Source organism: Periophthalmus magnuspinnatus, chromosome 18 (genome assembly GCF_009829125.3).
Source record: "Periophthalmus magnuspinnatus isolate fPerMag1 chromosome 18, fPerMag1.2.pri, whole genome shotgun sequence".
Classification (NCBI taxonomy): Eukaryota; Metazoa; Chordata; class Actinopteri; order Gobiiformes; family Gobiidae; genus Periophthalmus; species Periophthalmus magnuspinnatus.
The window spans coordinates 640041-666777 of NC_047143.1; the positions used below are offsets into that span (position 1 = coordinate 640041).

The 26737-nt window shown below is 46.7% G+C and overlaps 1 protein-coding gene across 2 annotated transcripts; it reads left to right on the forward strand.

The window, feature by feature from the left end:
* On the forward strand, positions 1-26243 carry LOC117385930 (F-box/WD repeat-containing protein 7-like). Of its 2 annotated transcripts, XM_055229110.1 has the most exons (14): positions 1-202; positions 2935-3619; positions 10921-11003; positions 13343-13478; positions 14360-14494; positions 14748-14871; positions 16628-16752; positions 17196-17309; positions 18580-18761; positions 18921-19146; positions 20193-20259; positions 20326-20469; positions 22926-23075; positions 23658-26243. In XM_055229110.1, the coding sequence occupies exons 2-14, from the start codon at positions 2951-2953 to the stop codon at positions 23789-23791; spliced, it is 2289 nt and encodes a 762-aa protein (XP_055085085.1). In that variant the 5' UTR covers positions 1-202; positions 2935-2950; the 3' UTR covers positions 23792-26243. The 2 variants fall into 2 exon arrangements, with proteins under 2 accessions (XP_055085085.1, XP_033839103.1); XM_033983212.2 differs by lacking the exons at positions 1-202; positions 2935-3619 and adding an exon at positions 7632-7688 and having other exon boundaries at positions 23658-23798.
* The last annotated feature ends 494 nt before the right edge of the window (positions 26244-26737 follow it).

Here is a 26737-nt window from a genome sequence, read left to right on the forward strand (position 1 = left end):
GTGCGACGGGAAGAGGAGCAAAGTTTGGCAACTTTTTTTTCGGAGTCAACAAAAGAGAAAACAGTGACACGTTTGAGGTTTTAGTTGTTGGTTTTGTGAAGCAGAAGGAGCGAGTTTCACCGGAGCAGAGCGAGAAGAAAAGAAAAGGAAAAAGAGACGGAGGAGATCAGTGTTTTTAAAAATGTAAAAGTCCAAAGAAAAGGTGAGAATCACAGACATGACGTCACCGCGGGGATGAAGTTTGTGGGAAAAAACGGATTAAAAACAGTTTAAATCTGTTTAAATCTGTTTATCTACAAACACGAAGATAATTTAATTGTTGACATTTTGAACATTATGATAAACGACTTTTTAAACCGCCGAAAATAACCTGGAAATGCGCTTTTCATGGTGTCTCATGGTTAGAACGTGTTAAGTCCAGTTACCAGGGCATCCGAGCTAATTTGGGGTCATATTTAAAGTGTCCATGCCACTGTATTCTATGATCAGTATTAGAATGATGTTTCCTCCTCACACAGACCTGGAGTTGTGTTTTGTTTCACATGTTTAACACAAACAAACCTGCAGATTTAGGCTGAGTTCTTCTCTCAAACTGAAAACACTCTGTTCCACCTTGTGATGTCATCATGTGGTGATACAGGAAGTGCTCCACTGTGTTTTTAAACTCCACCTTCACTAGAATCATCTGGATCATTTCAGTCCTGGAACAACTGACAATCTACAACTGAACTAAAGGGAAAAGGAGGAGTTCACTGGAAAACTCCTCTCCTCCTCTTGTCTCCTCCTCATCTTGTTTCTCCTGTCTCTTTTTCTCCTCTTGTTTCCTCCTCCTCCTCCCGTCTCTTTTCCTCCTCGTCTCCTCCTCCTCGTCTCCTCTCCTCCTTCTCTCGTCTCCTCTTTAGTCTGACCTGTTCACTTATAAACTCCCACTTGATGACATCACAAGGTGTAACGTCGCATTTTGATCTTTGTTGATGTAACAGACGAATAATAAAGTGACTCAAACATGTGAATGAAACAAACACAACTCCAGTGTGTGTGACGACATAATCACATTAGAACACGGATTAAATCTACGAGAGTCAGTTTGTGTTTCCTTTGACCTTTAAGATTCTCATTTAAAGTGTGAGTCTGTACAGAACACAGGACAAATCAACTACCGTAAATTTCGGATTATAAGCCGCTACTTTTTTTCCACGCTTTGAACCCTGCGGCTTTTACAGCAGTGCGGCTTATATATGGAATTTTACTGGATAACGACCCCTGGGGGGCGCTCTCTAGCTGTAAACGTAAAAGTGAGACAGACGTGGGGAAAGATTCTGCTCTGAAGAATTCACTAGTTTTGATTTTGAACGATCATTTTGCGCATCATGAAATGGATATGATGCAGTTTTTAAGATAAAGAAACAGAAAGGAAACAGAGCAGGGGTCGTGACCTTTAACACGCAAAGAGCCATTTGGACCCACTTTCCACATAAAATAAAACACTGGGAGCCGCAAATACTTTTTGACATCTAAAATGAAGATAACACTGTATAATAACAATAATGTAACGGAATAATGTAGGTTTTACTTTCACGGACAAGCCTTCTACACGTGGCAGATAAATATGGCAAAAACAACTTAAGTGCATTAAAAAATACAACTCACCAAACCGCTGCATCATGCATCGCGCTGATTATGTGATTATGTCTACTCTACTCCGCAGTTTCTTTAAAAAAACAACAACAAAAAAACTCGTAGCGTATCGTTTAATCCCAGGTGCTTATTCTCCATGTGCCAAAGCAGTTTTGAAGGTTTCATTGCCTTATTTGCTTTTCCCGTATGTTACGCAGAGCGGACTGTGCGCGTGAGTCACCTGTAGCGACAAACCCAGATTTTAAGTAGGCATTGTCTGTTAAATTTATCTTTCTTTTTCTTGGAGGTCGTAGTCTCTTCTTCTGGCTCCTCAGTTGTCCTTTTCCCCTTTGTTAAAAAGATCTCCAAAGACTTTTGTTTTGGCTCATTTTCACTCTTGTGGCTCTACTTTTGTGCGTCGTGTCTGATGTGTTATACGTGATACGTCACCGCGGAGACAAGAGCAGATAATATACTTGCTACTACATCAAATAGATTTCTGTGGCGATTTCCAGCAGGATTTTCATGATACATCTACGGACGAGCTTATTAGTGTGTCATTAGGGACGGGCGAAAGTTGCTCCTGACCCCTGTGCGCACAACGTCTGAAAATCAGGGCTCTTTACGCAGGACTGTGAGCTGTGTCTGTGTTAGTTCCCAAGCCACGCAGAGCCGCAGTATGAGGCTGAAAGAGGCGCATACGGCTCCGGAGCCGCGAGTTGCCGACCCCTGAAATAGAGCCACTGCACGTAAGCTCGACATCAATGAATCCAACTTGGTCAATGTAAAAAGACGACAAAAGTTTTCAGAGGAAATAAAAGCAGATTTTCCGTGTTGGTGCAGCTTTATTTTCTAAACCTGCAGATGTGTTCATCCCGTGTTGTTGTCGTGTTGGTGCCAATTTTCAGGCACAGTTTAAAAAAAAGCGTGTCGGTGCACCGTCTTTCTGTGTAAATGTCTCATGTTACAATATGAAAACCTGCGGCTTTTATTCAGGTGCGGCTTATATATGTACAAAATTGATTTTCTCTTCAAATTTAGCTGGTGCGGCTTATATCAAGGTGCGCTCTGTAGTCCGAAATTTACGGTACATTTTGTGTTTTTCTATTGTTTGAAAATGGATGAATTTATCTTTACTATTGACAAGTATCAAACTGATCATAAATGGCGCCACCTGGGACGTTTCTTGAGTAAATCTGGGACAAAAAAAAAAAGTTTTTGGATAAATAATAATAAGTAAATACCTCGTCTTTAATTTAGTCACATTCGTTGTTGATCTTTTTGTTTTAAACTTTTTATTTTTCCATTTTCCTTCAGAACGACCGTCGTCTGAATGAAACTCGTGAAGAGCAAAAGTCGCCCGGAAACGCCAAACATGGAGCCTGAACCCGTGGACGCCATTTTGGAGGAGGACACTCTGAGCAGGGACCAATGGGACCAGGCCTTGAAAACGCGCCGCGATCTGATTGGTGGAAACACTCCGAACTCCGTCTCCTCCTCCGTCAGCTCCTCCCCCTTTCTGTCGGCGTGGTTTCGGCGGGAAAAGGGCGCAAACGATGACGAGGAGGAGGAGGAGGAGGAGCTGGAGGAGGTGAGGGTGGCGTTTGTCACCGTGGAAGACGAGTCCTGTCAATCGGAGCCTTTTGGACACGCCCACGAACAGGTATCGACGAATCAGAGCGGAGATGGAGACGACATGAAGAGATTGACCAATGAGAGAGGAGAACGAGAGCTGGAGACGGAATATACGCGGAAATCAACCAATCAGAGCAAAGATATGGACCGAGCAACAAATGAAAACGCAGAGACGGAGGAATTAGCCAATGAGGAGACGGCAGCAGAACACACAAATAAACATGAGGACAGGACGGACGAGGACGCAGCCAATCGCAAAAGACAAAGTGAAAGTATGAAGACAGATGAGCAGGGACCGACCAATCAGAACACGGAAAAGGGCGGGGACAACGATGACGCGAAGGAAGTGACGTCACAGCAGAATCAGGTAAGAAAAGAGCTGAGATCTGAGTGTTGTGACGCTAAAACTGAAAACCCAAGTTTGATACTGATTGTTTATAAATACACAGAGCTAACCTGCTAGCCACGCTGTCTGTCCTCTGTCCCTATGTCCATCCTGTGTCCCTCCTCTGTACCTGTGTCCCTCCTCTGTACCTGTGTCCCTCCTCTGTACCTGTGTCCCTCCTCTGTACCTGTGTCCCTCCTCTGTACCTGTGTCCCTCCTGTCTTTCCTCTGTCCCTCCTGTCTCTCCTCTCTCTCTTCTGTCCCTCTTCTATCCCTGTGTCAATCTGTCTCCCCTCTGTCCATCCTCTGTACCTTTCCGTCCTCTGTACCTCTGTCCTCTGTACCTCTGTCTGTCCTCTGTACCTCTGTCCGTCCTCTGTACCTCTGTCCGTCCTCTGTACCTCTGTCCTCTGTACCTCTGTCTCTCCTCTGTCCGTCCTCTGTACCTCTGTCCTCTGTACCTCTGTCCGTCCTCTGTCTGTCCTCTGTCCTCTAAGTGCAGACTGTATGCTGCTCTGTGTAGTGTCCAGTAGGTGGCAGTGTTTGTCTTCTGTCACTTTGTCCTTTGTGTCTTCTTTGTGTGTGACCTCTGTGACCAAGGCCCTGATTGTTTGTTTGTGTTGAGTTCAGGGTCCAGAGGACACGTTTGTCCTTGTGAGGCGTTCAGGTCCAGAGGACACGTTTGTCCTTGTGAGGCGTTCAGGTCCAGAGGACACGTTTGTCCTTGTGAGGCGTTCAGGGTCCTGTCTCTGTTTTCTCTTTATAAACGGATCAAACAGGAGAAAAGAAAGAAAAAGAAATGACACTGAAGAAGAAAATGCACTGTTATGTCCCCTCGGCGTGCGGTAGGGTCATAGTTTGTCCCTCAGCGTGCGGTAGGGTCATAGTTTGTCCCTCGGCGTGCGGTAGTTGTAGTTTTGTGGGGACATTTGTGCTTAATTGTGAGTGTGTGTTTGTTTCACTGCTGTGATTGGTCGGTTACTCTTAAGGGGCCGTCCTCACACCTGAGGAAGGTCAGAGGGACGAGGTGCTGTGATAACCTCTGTCCCTCCTCTGCCCCTCCTCTGCCCCTCCTCTGTCCCTCTGTCCCTCCTCTCTGTCCCTCCTGTCCCTCCTGTGTCCCACATGTGTTGAAATGGGTCAGTCCTCATTCATTTGCTCTGATTATCGTCACACACATGAGATTACACACACACACACACGAGGTTACACACACACACGAGGTTACACACACTTGATGACATCACAAAGTGTAACGTCACATTTTGATCTTTGTCGACGTTACAGGCGAATAATAAAGTGACTCAAACATGTGAGACAAACACACGTCCAGTGTGTGTGTGTGTGTGTGTGTGTGTGTGTGTGTGTGGGGGGGGGTGTGTGTGTGTGTGTGTGTGTGTGTGTGTGTTTGACATGTTTTTGTGTATGACGTGTAAATGTGTCCAGTCCCATCGTTGTCACTGTGGTTCATCACTGTGTTTAATCCTCATTAAAAAGTCATGAGGCTAACGTCGCTAACGCCGCCAACGCCGCTAACACCACTCGCTCTCATTTATTATTAAAGCGGCTCTCAGACAGAAACAACACTACAAACTGTGGCTTTAATTTCACCACTGAGCCGCCGTGACGACTGAAACATAAAACTCTAAACTCGCCCAAAACTACACAGTCTCCCCTCCCTTTGCTCTCTGTGCTAAGTCCCTCCCCCTTCATGTTATAAAACACGTTAATACAGAGTTTTGGGTCAATTTTGCATTTTCAAAATAATGAAAGTAAGATTTAAATATGATGTGTTACAGTAAATACAACACAGAAATACCCCCTCTTTAATACCCCACAGAAGTAAATACCTCCTCTTTAATACCCCACAGAAGTAAATACCTCCTCTTTAATACCCCACAGAGGTAAATACCTCCTCTTTAATACCCCACAGAAGTAAATACCTCCTCTTTAATACCCCACAGAGGTAAATACCTCCTCTTTAATGCCCCACAGAAGTAAATACCTCCTCTTTAATACCCCACAGAGGTAAATACCTCCTCTTTAATACCCCACAGAGGTAAATACCTCCTCTTTAATACCCCACAGAGGTAAATACCTCCTCTTTAATACCCCACAGAAGTAAATACCTCCTCTTTAATGCCCCACAGAAGTAAATACCTCCTCTTTAATACCCCGTAGAAGTAAATACCTCCTCTTTTAAGATGTTTTGTGCTGTTTTGTCAACACTTTAAGTAGTATTTATCTGTCTTCCTCTCTACATGCTAATGCTAATGCTACATGCTAATGTTAATGCTACAGGCTAATGCTAATGCTACATCCCGCTCCACATTCACTCGTTTTATGAGGAGCACTTTTTCTTTTGTGTCTAAACCGGTCGGTCGACGTGGCTGAGCCGTGACGTCGGGGGCGGCTCGTCCGTTGGGTTTTTCAGCTGTTTAACCCCGGGGCTCTGAACTCTGCAGGTTAAACTAAAGGTCAAAGGTCATGTCAGCCCAAACGACCACAGAGCACTGTCTCCCGTCACCTGTCGCGTCTCGTCGTGTTTGAGACGCTCGGGGCCGAGGGGTCTGTGATCAGCTGTGGGTTTACACATCATTTTTCTGTTTGTTTTTTTTCTTTTTCACATTTTAAAGTCGTATCTGATTATGACTTTAAAAAGATGAAAAACAGGACTAGATCATTTCAAACCGATTCAGAACATCCTAAAGACTCACCAGGATGAGTTTATAAGCACTCACTTCACTTCTTTATTTTTACAACGACGTTAAAATGGAGGTCACTCTTTTGAAAACCCAAACCTCAAATAAAGATGTTGTTTTCTTAAAGTCTTGAGGTGAGTTTGTTTTGTCCATATTTAACACTTTAAAGTTCAGTGTTTTGTCCTTGTGCAGCTGCCGTAGACACATGTTATCTCTGATCTCATGACGTCAGGCAGCACTAATGATAAAGTAAAGGTTTATTTACAGAACAGATTTAATGTCGTTTCCATTTTAATAGTTCACTTTTGAGTTTATGTAAAATAAACAGAACAGTTTGAGTTTGACCAAATGAACCAAACAAACACTGAAACAGAGCCAAGCTCCTGTGTATATGTATGATGTGGACCTGGGCTAGACCTGGTTTAGACCTGGTTCAGTCCTGGTTTAGTCCTGGTTTAGTCCTGGTTCAGTCCTGGTTCAGTCCTGGTTCAGTCCTGGTTTAGTCCTGGTTCAGTCCTGGTTCAGTCCTGGTTTAGTCCTGGTTCAGTCCCGGTTTAGTCCCGGTTTAGTCCCGGTTCAGTCCCGGTTTAGACCTGGTTCAGTCCTGGTTTAGTCCTGGTTCAGTCCTGGTTTAGTCCTGGTTTAGTCCTGGTTTAGTCCTGGTTTAGTCCTGGTTTAGACCTGGTTCAGTCCTGGTTTAGTCCTGGTTCAGTCCTGGTTTAGTCCTGGTTTAGTCCTGGTTTAGACCTGGTTCAGTCCTGGTTTAGTCCTGGTTTAGACCAGATTTACTGAAAATTCTGATTTTGTTCATGATGTTTTGACTGAAACCTGTTAATTCACTCCTCTCCCCCTCCCTCTCTTTTCCCTTCCTCTCCTCTCCCTCTCTCCTCCCTCTCTCCCTCTCTCTCTCTCCTCTCTCCCTCTCTCCCCCCCCTCTCTCTCTCTGTCAGAGACATGTCTGTGCGTGTTCTCGTTCACTCTCGCGTATCCACGGCTCTCCTCACGTCCGTCCCTCTCTCTCTCCTGTCCTCTCTCCCTCTCTCCTCCTCTCTCCCTCTCTCCTCCCCCTCTCCCTCTCTCTCTCTCTGTCAGAGGCATGTCTGTGCGTGTTCTCGTTCACTCCCGCGTGTCCACGGCTCTTGGATAAACGTTTTTTTACGCATTGGATTGAAGCGCCTCAGCTCGGACTTAACCCCGTGTTTCCTGTCCTCTCCTCTTTTTCTCCTCTTTCTCTCGTGTTTCTCTCCTCTTCCTCTCCTCTTTCTGTCCTCTTTCTCCTCTTTCTGTCCTGTTTCCTGTCGCGCGTGACCATGGGTTTCTACGGGACGCTGAAGCTCATCTTCTTCAAAGTAAGTGTCACGACCGAAGCAGCGCGTCATTTTCGCACATTTCTCCTCAAACGCGGCTCCTTCTTTGCGCCATGACGAGGCGTTTTATGACACGGCGCGCGCTCGTGTGCCGTCTGTGTGCGCGCGGGGCATGTGCACGAGCCACTGCGGATACCGGGAGAAGACAACCAGCCCCTCTACAACCAGCCCCTCTACAACCAGCCCCTCTACAACCAGCCCCTCTGTGTGGCATCCAGCCCCTCTGCATCCATCCCCTCTACAACCAGCCCCTCTGCATCCATCCCCTCTGCATCCATCCCCTCTGCATCCAGCCCCTCTGCATCCATCCCCTCTGCATCCATCCCCTCTGCATCCATCCCCTCTGCATCCATCCCCTCTGCATCCATCCCCATCCTTCGTCTTTACTCACGATACCAAGTCTGTTAAAGTCCAGTCGTCTAAATCCCTCGTTCTTTCTGTCTTCTGTTCATTTTTGCTCCTGGCTCTGGCGTGTTACGTGTTGACGTGTTACGTGTTGACTTCGTCATAAACGGCGTGTGCACCCACTCCCACAGTTTGCACACAGCCGGGTTTGGTTCTACGTTTGTCACATGAGTCTTTTTCAGAGTCGTGTCCGTTCTGTCTGTGGACGCCATTTTTATTCTTACATTAGTAGTATTTTTATTTGGAAAACACGATTATTCTTTAATTAATATCTTGGTTTAAAACGGGGGTCATCAGCAAAATGGTTTCCCTCAAAAGACAAAATATAACCGTAAAACCATAGAAGCAAATAAATGTAAAGTAAAATTAATGTAACTACTTTTTAACTTCTTAATTAACCGTTTCTGTATTTATTGTTTATTCAAGTTACAAATATAGCAACAAAAATGAGTGTGTAACTGCGTATCTCCTGATAAACGGACATTTTAAGACAATCATACATTTGAATTTACCTCGTGGGCCACATAAAATGACGTAGTGGGCCACATTTTGCCCGTGGGCCTTAAGTTTGACACGTTAAGGTCGACCCCTGGCTCTTCATTTTCAAACGCTGTAGAGTCCTGACGTTTCAAACTCCATTTTGACACTGAGGATTAGACTTTGTGTTGTATTCCCGTGTGTGTTGTGTGTAATCCGTCGTTTTGTGCGTCTCTCGTTTAAATCGTTTTTGTCGTACATCCTGACGGACACTGAGTCGTGGTTATTCCCGTAGAAACACTTAAAACCAGTGTATAAATAAATCTATAAATGAACCTGAGAGGATAAACTGCTCTGTGCGCGTCGTCCTGGAAACACGGATAAAACGCCGCACACCCGGTTAAAGCCACAGTACGTCACCTTTTATAAACCGGAATCAAACCGTAGAAACACGCGTCTTTACGGCGTGTCGGGCTTGCATCTCCACGTCGTTCATTTAATTACGTTGTCTCGATAAAGAGTTTGAAGCTCGATATGAGAGTGAGACGTCACAGCTTCAGCTCCAAATGAAGCTCAGGTCTAAGGGCGAATGTGAGTATCATAGCAACCAAGGAGCCAATCAGGAGCCAGGCTGTTGAAGGTAACGCCCCTTCCCGTTCACACAGGCGTTTAACAGGCAGCGGGCGCTTAGCAACACTGTCAATCAAACCTGTTGCTAACGCTAACAGGAGCGACCTCGGGGACAGAAGGACCTGATTTGTCTGTTATTAATGTTCAGATCTTGATTTACAGACACAATAGTGACATTTTTAAAATCCAGTTTGTTCTCTCTTTCTCTTGATAGCAATGAGTTGAGGGCCAATCTCTCTCTCCCTGTCTCTGTCTCTCTCTCCCTGTCTCTGTCTCTCTCTCCCTGTCTCTGTCTCTCTCTCCCTCCACATCGTTGTGTTCAGGGCTGTTCTCTCTCTCTCTCTGTCTCTCTCTCTCTCTCTCTCTCTCTCCCTCCCTCCACATCGTTGCGTTCAGGGCGGTTCTCTCTCTCTCCACATCGTTGCGTTCAGGGCTGTTCTCTCTCTCTCTCTCTCTCTCTCTCTCTCTCTCTCTCTCTCTCTCTCTCTCTCTCTCTCTCTCTCTCTCCCTCCACATTGTTGTGTTCAGGGCTGTTCTCTCTCTCTCTCTCTCTCTCTCTCTCTCTCTCTCTCTCTCTCTCTCTCCCTCCCTCCACATCGTTGCATTCAGGGCTGTTCTCTCTCTCTCTGTCTCTGTCTCTCGTTCAGGGCTGTTCTCTCTCTCTCTGTCTCTGTCTCTCGTTCAGGGCTGTTGCATTGTGGGTTATCTCATCCCTCTCTCGTCCGGTGACATTCCTGTGATTCTGTTCATTCCTCTGTTCATTGAGACGTGTTTGACTCGAGGCTTTTGCAGCGTCAGTGTGTGAAACATTTAACTCTGTCAGTGCCAAAGTTTATACACTCTCTGTTTTTAATTCAAACACTCGGGTTAAATGATAAGGTCAGAGTTGAAACGACACATTTGAGCTGATCTGGGGCTTTTCAGTTTGTACTTTGACCCTTCTGTTAAAATTAAAGAGGACGTATCTGCTAAATATATTCTTTTTAATCTTTCTCCCGTGTTATAACGCCGGTCCCTCATCAAAAACACGTCTGACAAGGTTTTAGAGTCATCCATGCATGTTTGAGTCATCTAGAGATCTCTCACGTGCCCTGTTCAAACCCTTCTGTACGAGGCTCCGCCCACAAGTCTACATCACCCACACTCCACACGACAATCCTCCATAAATATACAAAAATATGACACAAACTGTGCACTATGACTTCACAAACCTGGTGTGATGTGCAGTAGTTTCATTAGTGCGATGCAGCTGAGTGTGTTGTGATGGTGCTCTGAAGGGGGAGGGGCTTAGCACAGAGAGCAAAGAGGGAAAACGAAAGTGAAACTTATAAAACATGTTAATACGATGTTTTGGGCGAAAGGAAACACGGAGATTTAAATATCTGAGGTGTTTATAGAAATGGACATCGCTAACCTGCTAGCCGCCGCCGCCGCGTTGCAAACAGGAAGTGATCATGTGCGCACTTCCTGCTCCATCGATTCTGGCTCCAGTCCACTCTCTGTGTGTAAACAGCGCCCCCTGTGTCTGCACCCGCTGCTTCAGACTCACATTTCGGTCTTAAATGTTCGTTTCGACGCTCGAGCCTTGAACGCCGCTGTGACGTCACACTCGCTCGTCCACGTCTTCACACAGTCCTCGGGTCGTGGTGTCTATAATTCTGTTGTTAATTATTTATGTTTTTTTGTTTTTTTTCTCAAACAGATGAAGAGGAAACTGGACCATGGTCCCGACGGTCGACCGTTTCCTACAGGGAAGAAGCACTGCAAAGGCAACGGGAACCTCAGGTCGGCGCCGTTTATGTGTCATGTGTTTTTATCGTCATCGTGGAATCAGAGCCGGTATCGAGTATCGAGTCTAGTCTTCAGTATCGAATCGAGTTTAAAATGTACCAAAGTTAAGGTGTAAAGCTGCACGATATGAGGAAAAATGAAATATTCCTCCAAAGTTTGACCTTTGCTCCAACGAACAGACACACGATATATCGATACAGACAAATATCGCAAATAATAATGATAATATTGAAACTGTTTAAAGTCATTGACACAAAAACATAAACACAGGAGAAAACCAAGGGAGCCATTTTTAAAGAGACGTGTCATAAAAGTGCGAAAAAAAATAAACAAAATGAACCAATAACTGAACATAAACGTGACTTTTACGACTCTACAGCTCAAATGTTCAGATTATAAGACAAATAAAGAAAAAATACTCACGAGCTGCAGCTACTGTTCCAGCGTTAAGTCGAGAGAGACTAGAGTGTCATAGCAACCGCAGAGCCAATCAGGAGCGAGACAGGCCGCTTAGCAACACTGTCAATCAAACCTGTTGCTAACGCTAACAGGAGCGACCTCGGGGAAAGAAGGACCTGATTTGTCTGTTATTAATGTTCATATCTTGATTTACAGACACAATAGTGAAATAAAAACCCCAGGATCATGTAGAGAGAGTGTTTGTTACATCTCCAAAGCTCAAAACGCTCTGTTCCACCTTGTGATGTCATCAAGTGGTAGTTTTCAAGTTAACTCCTCCTTTTACCTTTAGTTCAGTCGAGATAAGAGACAACTCCAGGACTGAAATGATCCAAATGAAGGTGGAGTTTAAAAACACAGTGGAGCACTTCCTGTATCACCACATGATGACATCACAAGGTGGAACAGAGTGTTTTCAGTTTGAGAGAAGAACTCAGCCTAAATCTGCAGGTTTGTTTGTGTTAAACATGTGAAACAAAACACAACTCCAGGTCTGTGTGAGGAGGAAACATCATTCTAATACTGATCATAGAATACAGTGGCATGGACACTTTAAATATGACCCCAAATTAGCTCGGATGCCCTGGTAACTGGACTTAACACGTTCTAAACATGAGACACCATGAAAAGCGCATTTCCAGGTTATTTTCAGCGGTTTAAAAAGTCGTTTATCACAATGTTCAAAATGTCAACAATTAAATTATCTTCGTGTTTGTAGATAAACAGATTTAAACAGATTTAAACTGTTTTTAATCCGTTTTTTCCCACAAACTTCATCCCCGCGGTGACGTCATGTCTGTGATTCTCACCTTTTCTTTGGACTTTTACATTTTTAAAAACACTGATCTCCTCCGTCTCTTTTTCCTTTTCTTTTCTTCTCGCTCTGCTCCGGTGAAACTCGCTCCTTCTGCTTCACAAAACCAACAACTAAAACCTCAAACGTGTCACTGGTTTCTCTTTTGTTGACTCCGAAAAAAAAGTTGCCAAACTTTGCTCTTCTTTCCGTCGCACATGGAGCTGGTGTATGACGCGCTTTGATGACGTCACGGCGCAGTTGCCAGATCCCGATATCCACACTTATATTTATATTTATTTATACTTATATTTTATTGCGTAACAGACAGCGTTTAAATGTCCTATATCACACAAAACAGATTTTTGTGAGTTTTAATTCATGTTACAAAGCTGTGACGTCATCAACAACAGACCTGGAGTTGTGTTTTGACGTTTACTGTGCGACAAAACTGTCAAAACTGTTATTTACACAACAATCAGCGCGGTTTTGTGGGAAATAAAACATATTTCAATCAGATACAATAAGAATAGACATAAACAGCATAAAACTAGCAGAATTGTAAAATCTGTGAGTTTTTAGCCTTTTAAAACCACAGACCCGGGGCGTGTTTTTGCTTCAGGACCTGGCAACCGCGCACGTCACACACACGGAGGCAAACGTTGGCGCGTAAAAAGCAGAGCAGCGTGAGTTTTCCAGCGTTTAAAATCACTTTGAAACAAACCAGCGACAGCCAGGGACGAAAGATGGCGACTTCCTCCGTGTCTAAAGGCTGTTTCGTGTTCAAACCGAGCGCCAAGAAGAGAAAAATCACCGAAACAGAGGAGTATTTTACGCGTGGCTGCGAGGAGAAGGACGGCAGCGCGCTCAGGTACAAACTCTGCAGAGATCTGTGGGACCAGGTCATCAGCCTAAATCTGCACAACTCCAGGTCTGTGTGTGACGAGGAAACGACATTAGAACGGGTCAAAGAGCAGTGCATCATGGGACTTTTAAGACGTTGAGTGTTTTTTTTGTTGTTGTTTTTTTTTAATAATTAATTAATAATAATCTTGACGTGTGACCTGCACTCTCCCCTCAGTCCAGCGAGTTTGGCTCCGGCCATGCCCACCACCTTCGGGGACCTGCGAGTGGCCAATGGGCATTCAGCTCAGAGGAGGCGTGTCACCTCAGGACCGCCCCCTACTGGACTACAGGAGTGGCTGCGCACGTTCCAGGTCAGGACATTTCACTCTTTGTTTATGCAGTTTGTGAGTTTATTTTGTCTTTATTTATCACATATACAGGTCAGACTTAAAGCTGAACTGTGTAACATTTCAGGTGCTTGTTTCCATGAACATTGTATTGCTTTTTCTGGAATGTTTCACCATACGGCATTAAACATATCCAGCTAGCATTTCTCAGTTACTACTGTTTTAATGCTCCAAAAATACATTGAAAAAACAAGCACCTGTCGTTTCTATGGAGACACGGACACGTTTAATGCTGTACTGTGGAACTCCCTCCACCAGTAAAGTTACACAGTGCAGCACAGTTTGTATTTCAAGGTTAAAATACTAAAACTCCGTTAAGATCATTTAGGATTTTGCTAATTAAAAAAAAAAAAAATCTCAGTTTGTGCATTCTTTTAGGTTTAAAGCTTGTACTTCCTGGTTGGAGATAATGACATCACACTGTTACCTAGCAACCATGTAGTATGCTGGTTCGAAACAGAGATCAATATTTGAGGAATAAAAATATAAGAAAGCGGCTTTATTTTGTTGGAATCATGTTTAAAATGTCAGAAAAATGTGTTTCTTGTGTACATTTTGCCGAACTCTTGGACTGAATTCTCCCAGAGTGATGTCATCCGTGTGATGTCATCACTGTGGGACTCCAGACAGGACTCTTTACTTCCTGTCAACACGTTTTTCATCTTTTCTGCACAAACTGCTTCTTGATTTATGTAAAACACACTTTGAGAGATGCTCGTGCGGATATGAAACAGATGTGCTCTGTGGTTCTGACTCCTCTAGAGTTTATCGTTGTGTTTTGTCTCTTTATTTTATGTTGTGTACGTGTTTTGACTCCTCGTGCGTTTACCGTCGTCTCTCCTCAGACCTGGAGCGGTCCTGAGCGTCTCTTGGCTCTGGATGAACTGATCGACCGCTGTGAGACGACGCAGGTCAAACACATGATGCAGCTGATAGAGCCACAGTTTCAGAGGGACTTCATCTCCCTGCTGCCCAAAGAGGTGCGTGTCGCTAAAGCTAATGCTAATGCTAATGCTAATGCTAACGTGTCTGTTATTAATGTTCATATCTTGATTTACAGACACAATAGTGAAATAAAAACCCCAGGATCATGTAGAGGGTTAATACGAACATTTAAGACCAAAATGACGAGTCTGTGTGTGTTTGTTTGTGTGGGTGTGTGTTTGTGCGTTTGTGTGTGTGTGTTTGTGTGTTTGTGTGTGTGTGTGTTTGTGTGTGTTTGTGTGTTTGTAGCTGGCCCTGTACGTGCTGACGTTCCTGGCGCCCAGAGACCTGCTGCAGGCGGCTCAGACCTGCAGATACTGGAGGATCCTCGCTGAAGACAACCTGCTGTGGAGAGAGAAGTGCAGAGAGGAGGGTAAGAACCGGGGTCAGAGGGGGGAAGAACCGGGGTCAGAGGGGGTAAGAATCGGGGTCAGAGGGGGGAAGAACCGGGGTCAGAGGGGGGAAGAACCAGGGTCAGAGGGGGTAAGAACCGGGGTCAGAGGGGGTAAGAACCGGGGTCAGAGGGGGGAAGAACCGGGGTCAGAGGGGGGAAGAACCAGGGTCAGAGGGGGTAAGAACCGGGGTCAGAGGGGGTAAGAACCGGGGTCAGAGGGGGGGAGTGGGGTAAGACCAGGGGCAGAGGAGGGGGGTGTTCCTCTGCCCCTCCTCTGTTCAGGGCACATACTTTTGGGTGTGGCTGTGGCTGTGGGTGTGGCTGTGGGTGTGGCTGTGGACTGGGCAGCTGTAATTGGCTGAAGTTTTGGTGCTTTTTGTCATTTCTGTGTAAAAACTCAGATTAAACTGAGGATTCACTCGTGTCTTTATATAAAAACACTGTACTTTTTCATAAATAGTAGTTTTGTGTGAGCTCCCCCTGCAGGTGGAGTCTGGTCAGTGCAGTTTGCCTCAGATACATAGAGATAAAGAAAAAGACCAAGTTTAAATGTGTCAACTCGACAAATCGTCTTTTACTCTGATCAGACCTGGAGACTTTGCCACGCCCCCTTTGTATTGGACCAATCGGTGGGCAGCACATCACGTCTTTAGGCTCCTCAGTTTAAATGTTAATAATGTTCATGTTGCTCTGCTGAGCCTCTGAGCCGCGGCGGCGCATTGCACCAGTGTGTCCCTGTGGCTCACAGCCAGAGCTCTCCTCTTTCTCATCACTCTCTCCTCTCTCCTCTCTGAAAAACAGGTCTGTAACAGGACTAAACCAGGACTAAACCAGGACTAAACCAGGACTAAACCAGGACTAAACCAGGACTAAACCAGGTCTAAACCAGGACTGAACCAGGTCTATAACAGGACTATAACAGGACTATAACAGGACTAAACCAGGACTAAACCAGGACTAAACCAGGTCTAAACCAGGACTAAACCAGGACTAAACCAGGACTAAACCAGGACTAAACCAGGACTAAACCAGGACTAAACCAGGACTAAACCAGGACTAAACCAGGTCTAAACCAGGACTGAACCAGGTCTATAACAGGACTATAACAGGACTATAACAGGACTAAACCAGGACTAAACCAGGACTAAACCAGGTCTAAACCAGGACTGAACCAGGTCTATAACAGGACTATAACAGGACTAAACCAGGTCTAAACCAGGTCTAAACCAGGTCTAAACCAGGTCTAATCCAGGTCTAAACCAGGTCTAAACCAGGTCTAAACCAGGTCTATAACAGGACTATAACAGGACTAAACCAGGACTAAACCAGGACTAAACCAGGACTAAACCAGGACTATAACAGGACTATAACAGGACTATAACAGGACTAAACCAGGACTAAACCAGGACTAAACCAGGACTAAACCAGGACTAATCCAGGTCTAATCCAGGTCTAATCCAGGTCTAAACCAGGTCTAAACCAGGACTAAACCAGGACTAAACCAGGTCTATAACAGGACTATAACAGGACTAAACCAGGACTAAACCAGGTCTAAACCAGGTCTAAACCAGGTCTAAACCAGGTCTAAACCAGGACTAAACCAGGTCTAAACCAGGTCCCACCTGTGATTAAACTGATCCAGATCATTATAAATGTCCCTGTTTGTCTCTTGTCTGTTCAGTCCAGATTAAAGATGCACTGCTGCTGAGACTGAAATAATCTGTTTTATTCTCAGGGATCTCGGAGCAGGCGTCGGCCGCTCGGAGGAAGGACGCCTGTGTGAGTCCGTGGAAGTCTGCGTACATCCGACAGCATCGCATCGAGAGCAACTGGAGGAGCGGGGACAACCGGGAGCCCATGGTACTGCAACCCCAGGGTTAAAGCCTAAACACGGGGTTTTTCAGCTTTTACCATGTTCAAACATTATCCCTCATCACAAACACGTCTGAAGAGGTTTTACATGTCGTCCAGATCTCCCCCGGGCCCTGTTCAGACCCTCCCGTACGAGGCTCCGCCCACAAGTCTACATCACCCACGCTCCACACGACAATCCTCCATAAATAAACAGAAACACGACACAAAACTGTGCACTACGACTTCACAAACCTGGTGTGATGTGCAGGAGTTTCATTCGTGCGATGCAGCTGATTGTGATCGTGCTCTGAAGGGGGAGGGGCTTAGCACAGAGAGCAAAGAGAAAGGAGACTGGAGAAAGTGAAATGTATATAATTAAAATAAACCTGTAATACCCCACAGAGGTGAGCCCCTCGTCTTTATTAATGGTCTTGTCTCCGTGTGTCCAGGTGCTCAAAGGTCATGATGATCATGTGATCACGTGTCTGCAGTTCAGTGGTGACCTCATCGTGTCGGGATCTGACGACAACACGCTCCGAGTGTGGTCCGCCATCACCGGGAAGGTAACGGCACAAACGGAGATGATAACGACGCGTTGTACGGGTGACAAGTGCAAAATATCACAAGTGTCACAAGAAAGTCAACCAGGACTAAACCAGGTCTAAACCAGGACTAAACCAGGACTAAACCAGGACTAAACCAGGTCTAAACCAGGTCTGTATTTCTAAACAGACGACCCACAAACTGCAGATCTTTTTAAATCCCACCTCTGGACGGGTTAAGACAGAGCAGTGCCTACAGTTAGCGTCACTCCCCAGGAAATGACATCAGCTGCAAAGTCTCAACACGAGCGTCAGTTTTATAAATGTTGTGGTAATTCTCTAGAAACATTTTGGACACTTATCTCTCCTGAACTAAAGGTAAAAGGAGCTGTAAAACTCCCACTTGATGACATCACAAGGTGGAACAGGGCATTTTGAGCTTTGAGTAATCCTTTATTATTAGTCTGTGCTTCTCTAAACATGTGTGAAACAAAAGAGGTAACAGCTTTAAAACACGGCTCCATTTTGTTGTTGCCACACTGGATGTTTGTGCTAAACTCTTAGACACTGTTTGTCTTCGGGTTAGCGCGCACAAAGGAGCATTAGTGTGTTTAAAGGACTGTGCTTGTTTTATCCGGGCGTGTCTTCCGCTGTGCCTTTGAGCGAGGGCGGGCGTTGACCCTCGCGCGGCGCTCAGGCCCTGCTTTCAGTCACATTCTTCAGGGACACGCCCCTCTGTCACGTTTGGGCTTGTGCCGTACGAGGCCACGCCCACACGGAGACGCGCTGAAGGTGGAGGGAGAGGAGTTTGTTTTATTTACACCTCAGCTCTGGGTTTTGGGTTTTTAATTTGGTCCCAAATCCATTTTTCTTGAGAAAAATGTGATTTTGTTTGTGAACGACAGACGACCAATGAGCTGCTCCGTCACTGAAATGAACACATCTGATTGGACGATGGAGTTTGGGTGGGCGGAGTGAGGGGGACCAGACTGATACGACTCTGTAGAACGACAGGAAAGACTTAAGCACTTTAATAACATCTGAACATCTCTCTTTTATTCACTTTCTCCTCTTCTCCTCTCTCCTCCTCCTCCTCTCTCTCTTCTCCTCTCCTTCTCTCCTCCTCTCTCTCTTCTCCTCTCCCTCTCTCTCCTCCTCTCTCTCTCTCCTCCTCCTCTCTCTCTTCTCCTCCTCCTCCTCCTCCTCTCTCTCTCTCTCTCTCTCCTCCTCCTCTTCTCTCTCTCTCCTCCTCCTCCTCCTCCTCTCCTCACTCCTCCTCCTCCTCCTCCAGTGCCTGAGGACCCTGACAGGACACACGGGGGGCGTGTGGTGCAGTCAGATGTCTGTTTCCACGGTGATCAGCGGCTCTACGGACCGGACGCTGCGTGTGTGGGACGCGGAGAAGGGCGAGTGCGTGCACATCCTGTACGGACACACGTCCACAGTGCGCTGCATGCATCTCCACGGCAACAGGTGACTGCGCTTAAAGGGACATTACGTCACAGCGCCCCACAGTCTCTGGGGCTGTGATGCTAACTGTAGGCACTGCTGTGTATAAACTCCCCGTCTCTCTCTCCCTCCCTTCCTCCTCCCTTCTCTCTCTCCCCCCACCCTCCCTCCCTCTGTGTCCAGGGTGGTGTCTGGCTCTCGGGACACGACTCTGCGTGTGTGGGACGTGGCGAGCGGGCGCTGTGAGCACGTGTTGGCGGGTCACATGGCGGCGGTGCGCTGCGTGCAGTTTGACGGGCGCAGGGTGGTGTCGGGCGGGTACGACTACATGGTCAAAGTGTGGGACCCCGAGTCTGAGGTGTGCCTCCACACGCTGCAGGGGCACACCAACCGCGTCTACTCCCTACAGGTAACGGCGCACGCCATCCACGCCATCCACGCCATCCACGCCCTCTGAGGGGTGACGCTAACTGGAGGCACTGCGCTGTCAAGTGACTTTAACCTGAGCTTTAACACAATCTGACCTGAAAGAGCTGAGTTAGTACAACAGACGAGCTGCTTTGTGCTGTTAAACAAGTCCCTTCAAATCACATTACAGTCACAAGCTAGCTAGCATTAGCATTAGCATTAGCATTAGCCAACAGCCCTTTTTGTGTAAAATCAAACTTAAACAGGACCATGAGCTCTTTAAATCAGTTTGACAGTGTTTGTGTAATGTGTGCAGTGTGTCACCATGGCAACTGCTGAACATCTGGTTATACACATACATACAGAGCCCCCCCCAGTGTGACGTCACTTCAAAGCTTCAGCAGACCGTCCACAAATGTTGAACCTGATCGGTCACAGGTAATCAGGTTCCTGAAATAATTTTCCTATAAAAGAAATCTGCATAGTAACGGTTGGCTAATGCTAATGCTAATGCTAGTGCTAGTGCTAATGCTAGTTTGTGACTGTGGTGTTATTTGAGGGGGACTTGTTTAACAGCTCAAATCCGCTCAGCTGTCGGAGTTCAGATAAGTCAGTTCTTTACGGTCAGATTAAAGTCTAACGGAGCTTCAGACAGAGCAGTGCCTCCAGTTAGCACAGGCTCCTGAACGTGAGCTCTTTGAATCCATTTTGTAATTTTTTGTGTTTGTTTGTGTTTTTTTTTGTGTTTTTTTTTTTTTTTTGAGTTTTCAGATCTTAATTTGTTTTTGTCAGTGTTTGCTCATGTGTACATTGTGTTTCCATGGTAACCGCTGAACATTCCACCATAGAGATGCACGTAGAACACCCCAAAAACACCAACTCTTCAGCTAACACACTCTTTTCTCTCTTTTCATTTCTGCTGTGGTCCTGTACAAATCGTTATCAGTGATCACTGGAGTAGTACATGTTTTGACCACAGGGGGCAGCAGACGTGACCTGTATCTGTGGGTTTCACGTTGTTTTTTTCTGTGGTTTTCTTCTATCCAGTTCGACGGTGCGTTTGTGGTCAGTGGGTCTTTGGACACGTCCATCAGAGTGTGGGAGGCGGACACAGGTACACGCTCACGTCTGTTTGGTTTAAAGCGTCCGGTGTTCTGATGTCGCCGCTGGTGTTTTTCAGGTAACTGCGTGCACACTCTGACCGGGCATCAGTCCCTCACCTCTGGGATGGAGCTCAGGGACAACGTGCTGGTGTCCGGAAACGCAGACTCCACCGTGCGAGTGTGGGACATCAGGAGCGGGCAGTGCCTCCACACGCTACAAGGTACGGACTGTTCACACGGAGCGTTTTGAGACGATGTAAACGTGTGAAATAAAATAAATAAAATATATAAAATATATAAAATAGGTCTGAGATGACACAAAATGGAGCTTTAATCCACATTTTAATGTGGTTATGTCGTCACAAACAGACCTGGAATCGTGTTTCATTGTCACATGTTTGAGTCACTTTATTATTCGTCTGTTACATCTACAAAGATCAAAACGCTCTGTTCCACCTTGTGATGTCATCAAGTGGGAGTTTTCCAGTGAACTCCTCCTTTTCCCTTTAGTTCAGTTGTAGATTGTCAGTTGTTCCAGGACTGAAATGATCCAGATGATTCTAGTGAAGGTGGAGTTTAAAAACACAGTGGAGCACTTCCTGTATCACCACATGATGACATCACAAGGTGGAACAGAGTGTTTTCAGTTTGAAGAGTTTGTGTTAAACATGTTTGAATGAAACAAAACACAACTCCAGGTCTGTGTGAGGAGGAAACATTAAACAGATCAGAGAATAGTGTAATTTGGACCTTTATTTGACTCTGCTCACTCTCACTATTTCCACTCTTTTCTCACTCCTCCCTCTGTGCTCACTCTGTGCTCACTCCTCCCTCTGTGCTCACTCTGTGCTCACTCCTCCCTCTGTGCTCACTCTGTGCTCACTCCTCCCTCTGTGCTCACTCTGTGCTCACTCCTCCCTCTGTGCTCACTCTGTGCTCACTCCTCCCTCTGTGCTCACTCCTCCCTCTGTGCTCACTCCTCCCTCTGTGCTCACTCCTCCCTCTGTGCTCACTCCTCCCTCTGTGCTCACTCCTCCCTCTGTGCTCACTCCTCCCTCTGTGCTCCCTCTGTGCTCCCTCTGTGCTCACTCCTCCCTCTGTGCTCACTCTGTGCTCCCTCCTCCCTCTGTGCTCACTCTGTGCTCACTCCTCCCTCTGTGCTCACTCCTCCCTCTGTGCTCACTCTGTGCTCACTCCTCCCTCTGTGCTCACTCCTCCCTCTGTGCTCACTCCTCCCTCTGTGCTCCCTCTGTGCTCCCTCTGTGCTCACTCCTCCCTCTGTGCTCACTCTGTGCTCCCTCCTCCCTCTGTGCTCACTCTGTGCTCACTCCTCACTCTGTGCTCACTCCTCCCTCTGTGCTCACTCTGTGCTCACTCCTCCCTCTGTGCTCACTCCTCCCTCTGTGCTCACTCCTCCCTCTGTGCTCACTCCTCCCTCCCTCCGTGCTCCCTCCTCCCTCTGTGCTCACTCCTCCCTCTGTGCTCACTCCTCCCTCTGTGCTCCCTCTGTGCTCACTCCTCCCTCTGTGCTCCCTCTGTGCTCCCTCCTCCCTCTGTGCTCACTCCTCCCTCTGTGCTCACTCCTCCCTCTGTGCTCCCTCCTCCCTCTGTGCTCCCTCTGTGCTCACTCCTCCCTCTGTGCTCACTCCTCCCTCTGTGCTCACTCCTCCCTCTGTGCTCACTCTGTGCTCACTCCTCCCTCTGTGCTCACTCCTCCCTCTGTGCTCACTCCTCCCTCTGTGCTCCCTCTGTGCTCACTCCTCCCTCTGTGCTCACTCTGTGCTCCCTCCTCCCTCTGTGCTCACTCTGTGCTCACTCCTCACTCTGTGCTCACTCCTCCCTCTGTGCTCACTCTGTGCTCACTCCTCCCTCTGTGCTCACTCTGTGCTCACTCCTCCCTCTGTGCTCACTCCTCCCTCTGTGCTCACTCCTCCCTCTGTGCTCCCTCTGTGCTCACTCCTCCCTCTGTGCTCACTCTGTGCTCCCTCCTCCCTCTGTGCTCACTCTGTGCTCACTCCTCCCTCTGTGCTCACTCCTCCCTCTGTGCTCACTCCTCCCTCTGTGCTCACTCCTCCCTCTGTGCTCACTCCTCCCTCCCTCCGTGCTCCCTCCTCCCTCTGTGCTCACTCCTCCCTCTGTGCTCACTCCTCCCTCTGTGCTCACTCCTCCCTCTGTGCTCCCTCTGTGCTCCCTCTGTGCTCACTCCTCCCTCTGTGCTCACTCTGTGCTCCCTCCTCCCTCTGTGCTCACTCTGTGCTCACTCCTCCCTCTGTGCTCACTCCTCCCTCTGTGCTCACTCTGTGCTCACTCCTCCCTCTGTGCTCACTCCTCCCTCTGTGCTCACTCCTCCCTCTGTGCTCCCTCTGTGCTCCCTCTGTGCTCACTCCTCCCTCTGTGCTCACTCTGTGCTCCCTCCTCCCTCTGTGCTCACTCTGTGCTCACTCCTCACTCTGTGTTCACTCCTCCCTCTGTGCTCACTCTGTGCTCACTCCTCCCTCTGTGCTCACTCCTCCCTCTGTGCTCACTCTGTGCTCACTCCTCCCTCTGTGCTCCCTCCTCCCTCTGTGCTCACTCCTCCCTCTGTGCTCCCTCTGTGCTCACTCCTCCCTCTGTGCTCCCTCTGTGCTCACTCCTCCCTCTGTGCTCACTCTGTGCTCACTCCTCCCTCTGTGCTCAGGTCCAAACAAACACCAGTCTGCAGTGACGTGTCTTCAGTTCTGTCGGGGTCTGGTTCTGTCCAGTTCGGACGATGGGACGGTCAAACTGTGGGACCTGACGAGCGGCGCTTGGCTCCGGGACGTGGTGGCGCTGCAGAGCCGAGGGTCAGGTACAAGAGGAGCATTCTGGGTAGAGATTTGAAATGGTGGGGTCCTGGGGTCTGTGTGTTAAAGAGGAGGTATTTACCTCTGTGGGGTATTAAAGAGGAGGTGTTTACTTCTGTGGGGTATTAAAGAGGAGGTATTTACCTCTGTGGGGTATTAAAGAGGAGGTATTTACTTTGTATGGGGTATTAAAGAGGAGGTATTTACCTCTGTGGGGTATTAAAGAGGAGGTATTTACTTCTGTGGGGTATTAAAGAGGAGGTATTTACTTCTGTGGGGTATTAAAGAGGAGGTATTTACCTCTGTGGGGTATTAAAGAGGAGGTATTTACTTTGTATGGGGTATTAAAGAGGAGGTATTTACCTCTGTGGGGTATTAAAGAGGAGGTATTTACTTCTGTGGGGTATTAAAGAGGAGGTATTTACTTTGTATGGGGTATTAAAGAGGAGGTATTTACCTCTGTGGGGTATTAAAGAGGAGGTATTTACCTCTGTGGGGTATTAAAGAGGAGGTATTTACCCCTGTGGGGTATTAAAGAGGAGGCTCACTTGTTGAATAATTCCTGTGTACGTGTCATTTCTGGTCAGGTGGTGTGGTTTGGCGAATCAGAGCGTCCGACACTCGTTTGGTTTGCGCGGCCGGGAGTCGAAACGGGACGGAGGAGACCAAACTGCTGGTGCTGGACTTTGACCTGGGCGAGAAGAGGAAGGAGGACGACTGATGACCAAATACTCACCGAAATAAAGCTCAACTTTTTTTTTTTACCAATGTCGTGGGAATTCCTGACGTTCCTGATGTTACCACGACGACACAAACTGCTGGAGACTTTCCCAGACAAATGAATGTTCGAACACACACTGGATGTAATGGTTTAAACAAAAAAAGAACTTGAAACTGAAACGTTTTTGAATGTAAAGTGACACACAAGCTGCTAAACCGACCACGACCACAACGCCAAAAGAGTTTGAACGACCACGATCCACGTCGCCAAGAGAGTTTGAACGACCACGATCCACGTCGCCAAGAGAGTTTGAACGACCACGATCCACGTCGCCAAGAGAGTTTGAACCGACCACGACGTCAAAAGAGGCAAAGGTTTAAACTCTGTAAGACTCTGTAAGTCGCACTCTGTAACTTTTCTGCAAAATGGCCGCCACCTGCTTGTTTCTATGGAGATGAGTGTTGTGAAAAGTCTGAGATGACTATCCCTCTCTTTCCTCATCTCCTCTTTCCTCTCGTCTTTCTCTTTCTCTTCGTCCAGGTTTTTTTTTTAGTCACAAACACAAAATGCACTCGCCTCTCCATAGATTTGACCTGTACCTCGGCCCAGCGGCGTCGCCTGTGTGTCTCAGTGGAAATGGAAACGTTTAATGTCGTACCGTTAAACGTCCGAGTCAAACCGTTAACGTCTCCATGGTGACGCATCAGAAAAGTTACACAGTGCGGCTTTACGTAAAAATGGATTTATTTATTTTTTTGGCTTTTTTTTATTTTGAGCTGCTGTGAAAATCCTGCTTCAGCTCCAGTTACTGTGAAAATAAAGTCTTTGTTTTGTTTTTAAAACAAATGTGCGACGTGTTCAGAGGAAATCAAGAACATGGAACAGTGAGTTTCAGACGTTTTTTGCCGAGGGAAGCACTGAAAACCAAACGGACAGAGCTCAACACTGACCCCTCCTGGATCTGGAAGGAAATGCACCTTCATTTTTCTCTTAAACTTTATAAAAAACTATTAAAGGTTTGAGCTCAGGGTCAATCGGCGACGTGGTAACCTTAGAGTGTGTATAAATGGACATCGCTAACCCGCTAGCCGCCGCGTTCCAAACAGGAAGTGATCGTGTGCGCACTTCCTGCTCCGTCGACTCGTCATTCTGGTCTTAAATGTTCGTATTAACCCTCTACATGATCCTGGGGTTTTTATTTCACTATTGTGTCTGTAAATCAAGATATAAACATTAATAACCGCGTTGCTAAGCGCCCGCTCTCTGCTAATCCAGCGACGTGGGCGTGAAGGGGCGTGACCTTTAACAGCCTCGCTCCTGATTGGCTCTTTGGTCGCTATGATACTCGCAGTCAGAATTCCAAATATGTAACTCTGCTCCAAATTGGCGGCTATAACTGCTAGCCTCGTTGAGCTTCAATTTGACTGGAACCAAATGCTAGCACATAGCTGGTTAGCATGTAGCTGGTTAGCCTCCGCGATGCTTTTGAACTCTCATTTGTTTTGTTTTTTGTAAAACTCGATGGGAAAAATGGATGGGAGATTTACTTCTGAACCAGAGCGGATGTGGAAGTGGGCGGGGCTGTGGAGCGGAAGTGGGCGGGGCTGTGGAGCTACGTTGGGATGTAATTGTGACCAAACCTTTAGAAACATAAATGCAATTATCTAAAGTTACTGTTACATTTTATAAACTGTCAGTGGATGTGGAGCCTATGCTAAGTGTCGTAGCCTAGCGTAGCCTAGCATAATGAGATATGGTCAAATTTCACTAAAGTTGGTTCAAAAATAGTTGGGGTTTAGCGCCAAATTTTCAGTCCAAAATGAGTCGGCGTTTACAAAATTGAACTCAAAAATTCAAAGTTCTTTTACTTCTGTCATTATTTCCATTTCCTGCAGAGACGACGGCGCCATCTGGTGGTGTGGAGGTGAATGTGAGACTGTGCCAAAGTGAGCGCGTTTACTCGTGTTTTTATATTTAAGGAGGTTTAAAGCTGCCGTCTTTAATCCAATCACACACGGCATCTTTAAAACGACTTTTCAATCATGTTTATTTGCCAAAACTGTTGTATTTTTGTCAAGATTTTTAAAAAGCCAGATGCCCTTCCTAGCTACACGGCGTCCTAACATGGATTAAAGCTACAACAGTCCGTTTAAAGCTTTACATTTCTCTTAAACGATTCTGACTCGACTGTGACAAACTGGATTATAATAAAAATCTACTTTCTGTCTGTTTGGTGAAAACGAGCCGCGGTCGCTGCTGTTTCTAGGCAACACCTGCGGCGGCGGACGTCCTTATACGGTCGGTGCTTCCCTCGGCGTGTGGAGGTGATGCTGCTGTTTTAAAGTGTAATCATGTGAATAGTGTAAATATAAATGTACAGAGTTTTATAAAGTCTTCAGTCGATGGAAATGTTCAGTAAAGATGAGTTTTATATTAAAGTGTTTGTGTTTTTATACAGTTTCAGCACACACTGCTCCTCTACCTCCTTTTACCTCTCCCTCCCACTCTCTTTCCTCTCTCCTCCATTTTCTCCTCTTCTCACTTTTCTCTCTCCTCTTCTTTCTCTCCTCCTTCTCCCTCTTTCTCTTTCTTTGACCTCCTTCTCCCACTAATCCTCTCTCTCCCCTCTCTCTTCTCGCTTTCCTCTCTCTCCTCTTTCTCCTCATTCTTTGACCTCCTTCTCCCACTAATCCTCTCTCCCTCCCTCTCTGCCTTTCCTTTTCCTCTCTTCTTCCTTTCTTCTTCTCCCTCTCTTCTTCTCCCTCTCTTCTCCCCCTCTCTTCCCCCTCTCTTCTCCCTCTCTTCTTCCTCTCCTCCTTCACAAATCCATGATCTGGCTCCTCTCCAGTCGAGACACATCTCCATGGAGACGAGCGGGTGGTGATTGTAAAAGTTCCACAGTGTCCCTTTAGGCTCCTGCTGTGGTCAGTGTGCGGTCCACTCCCC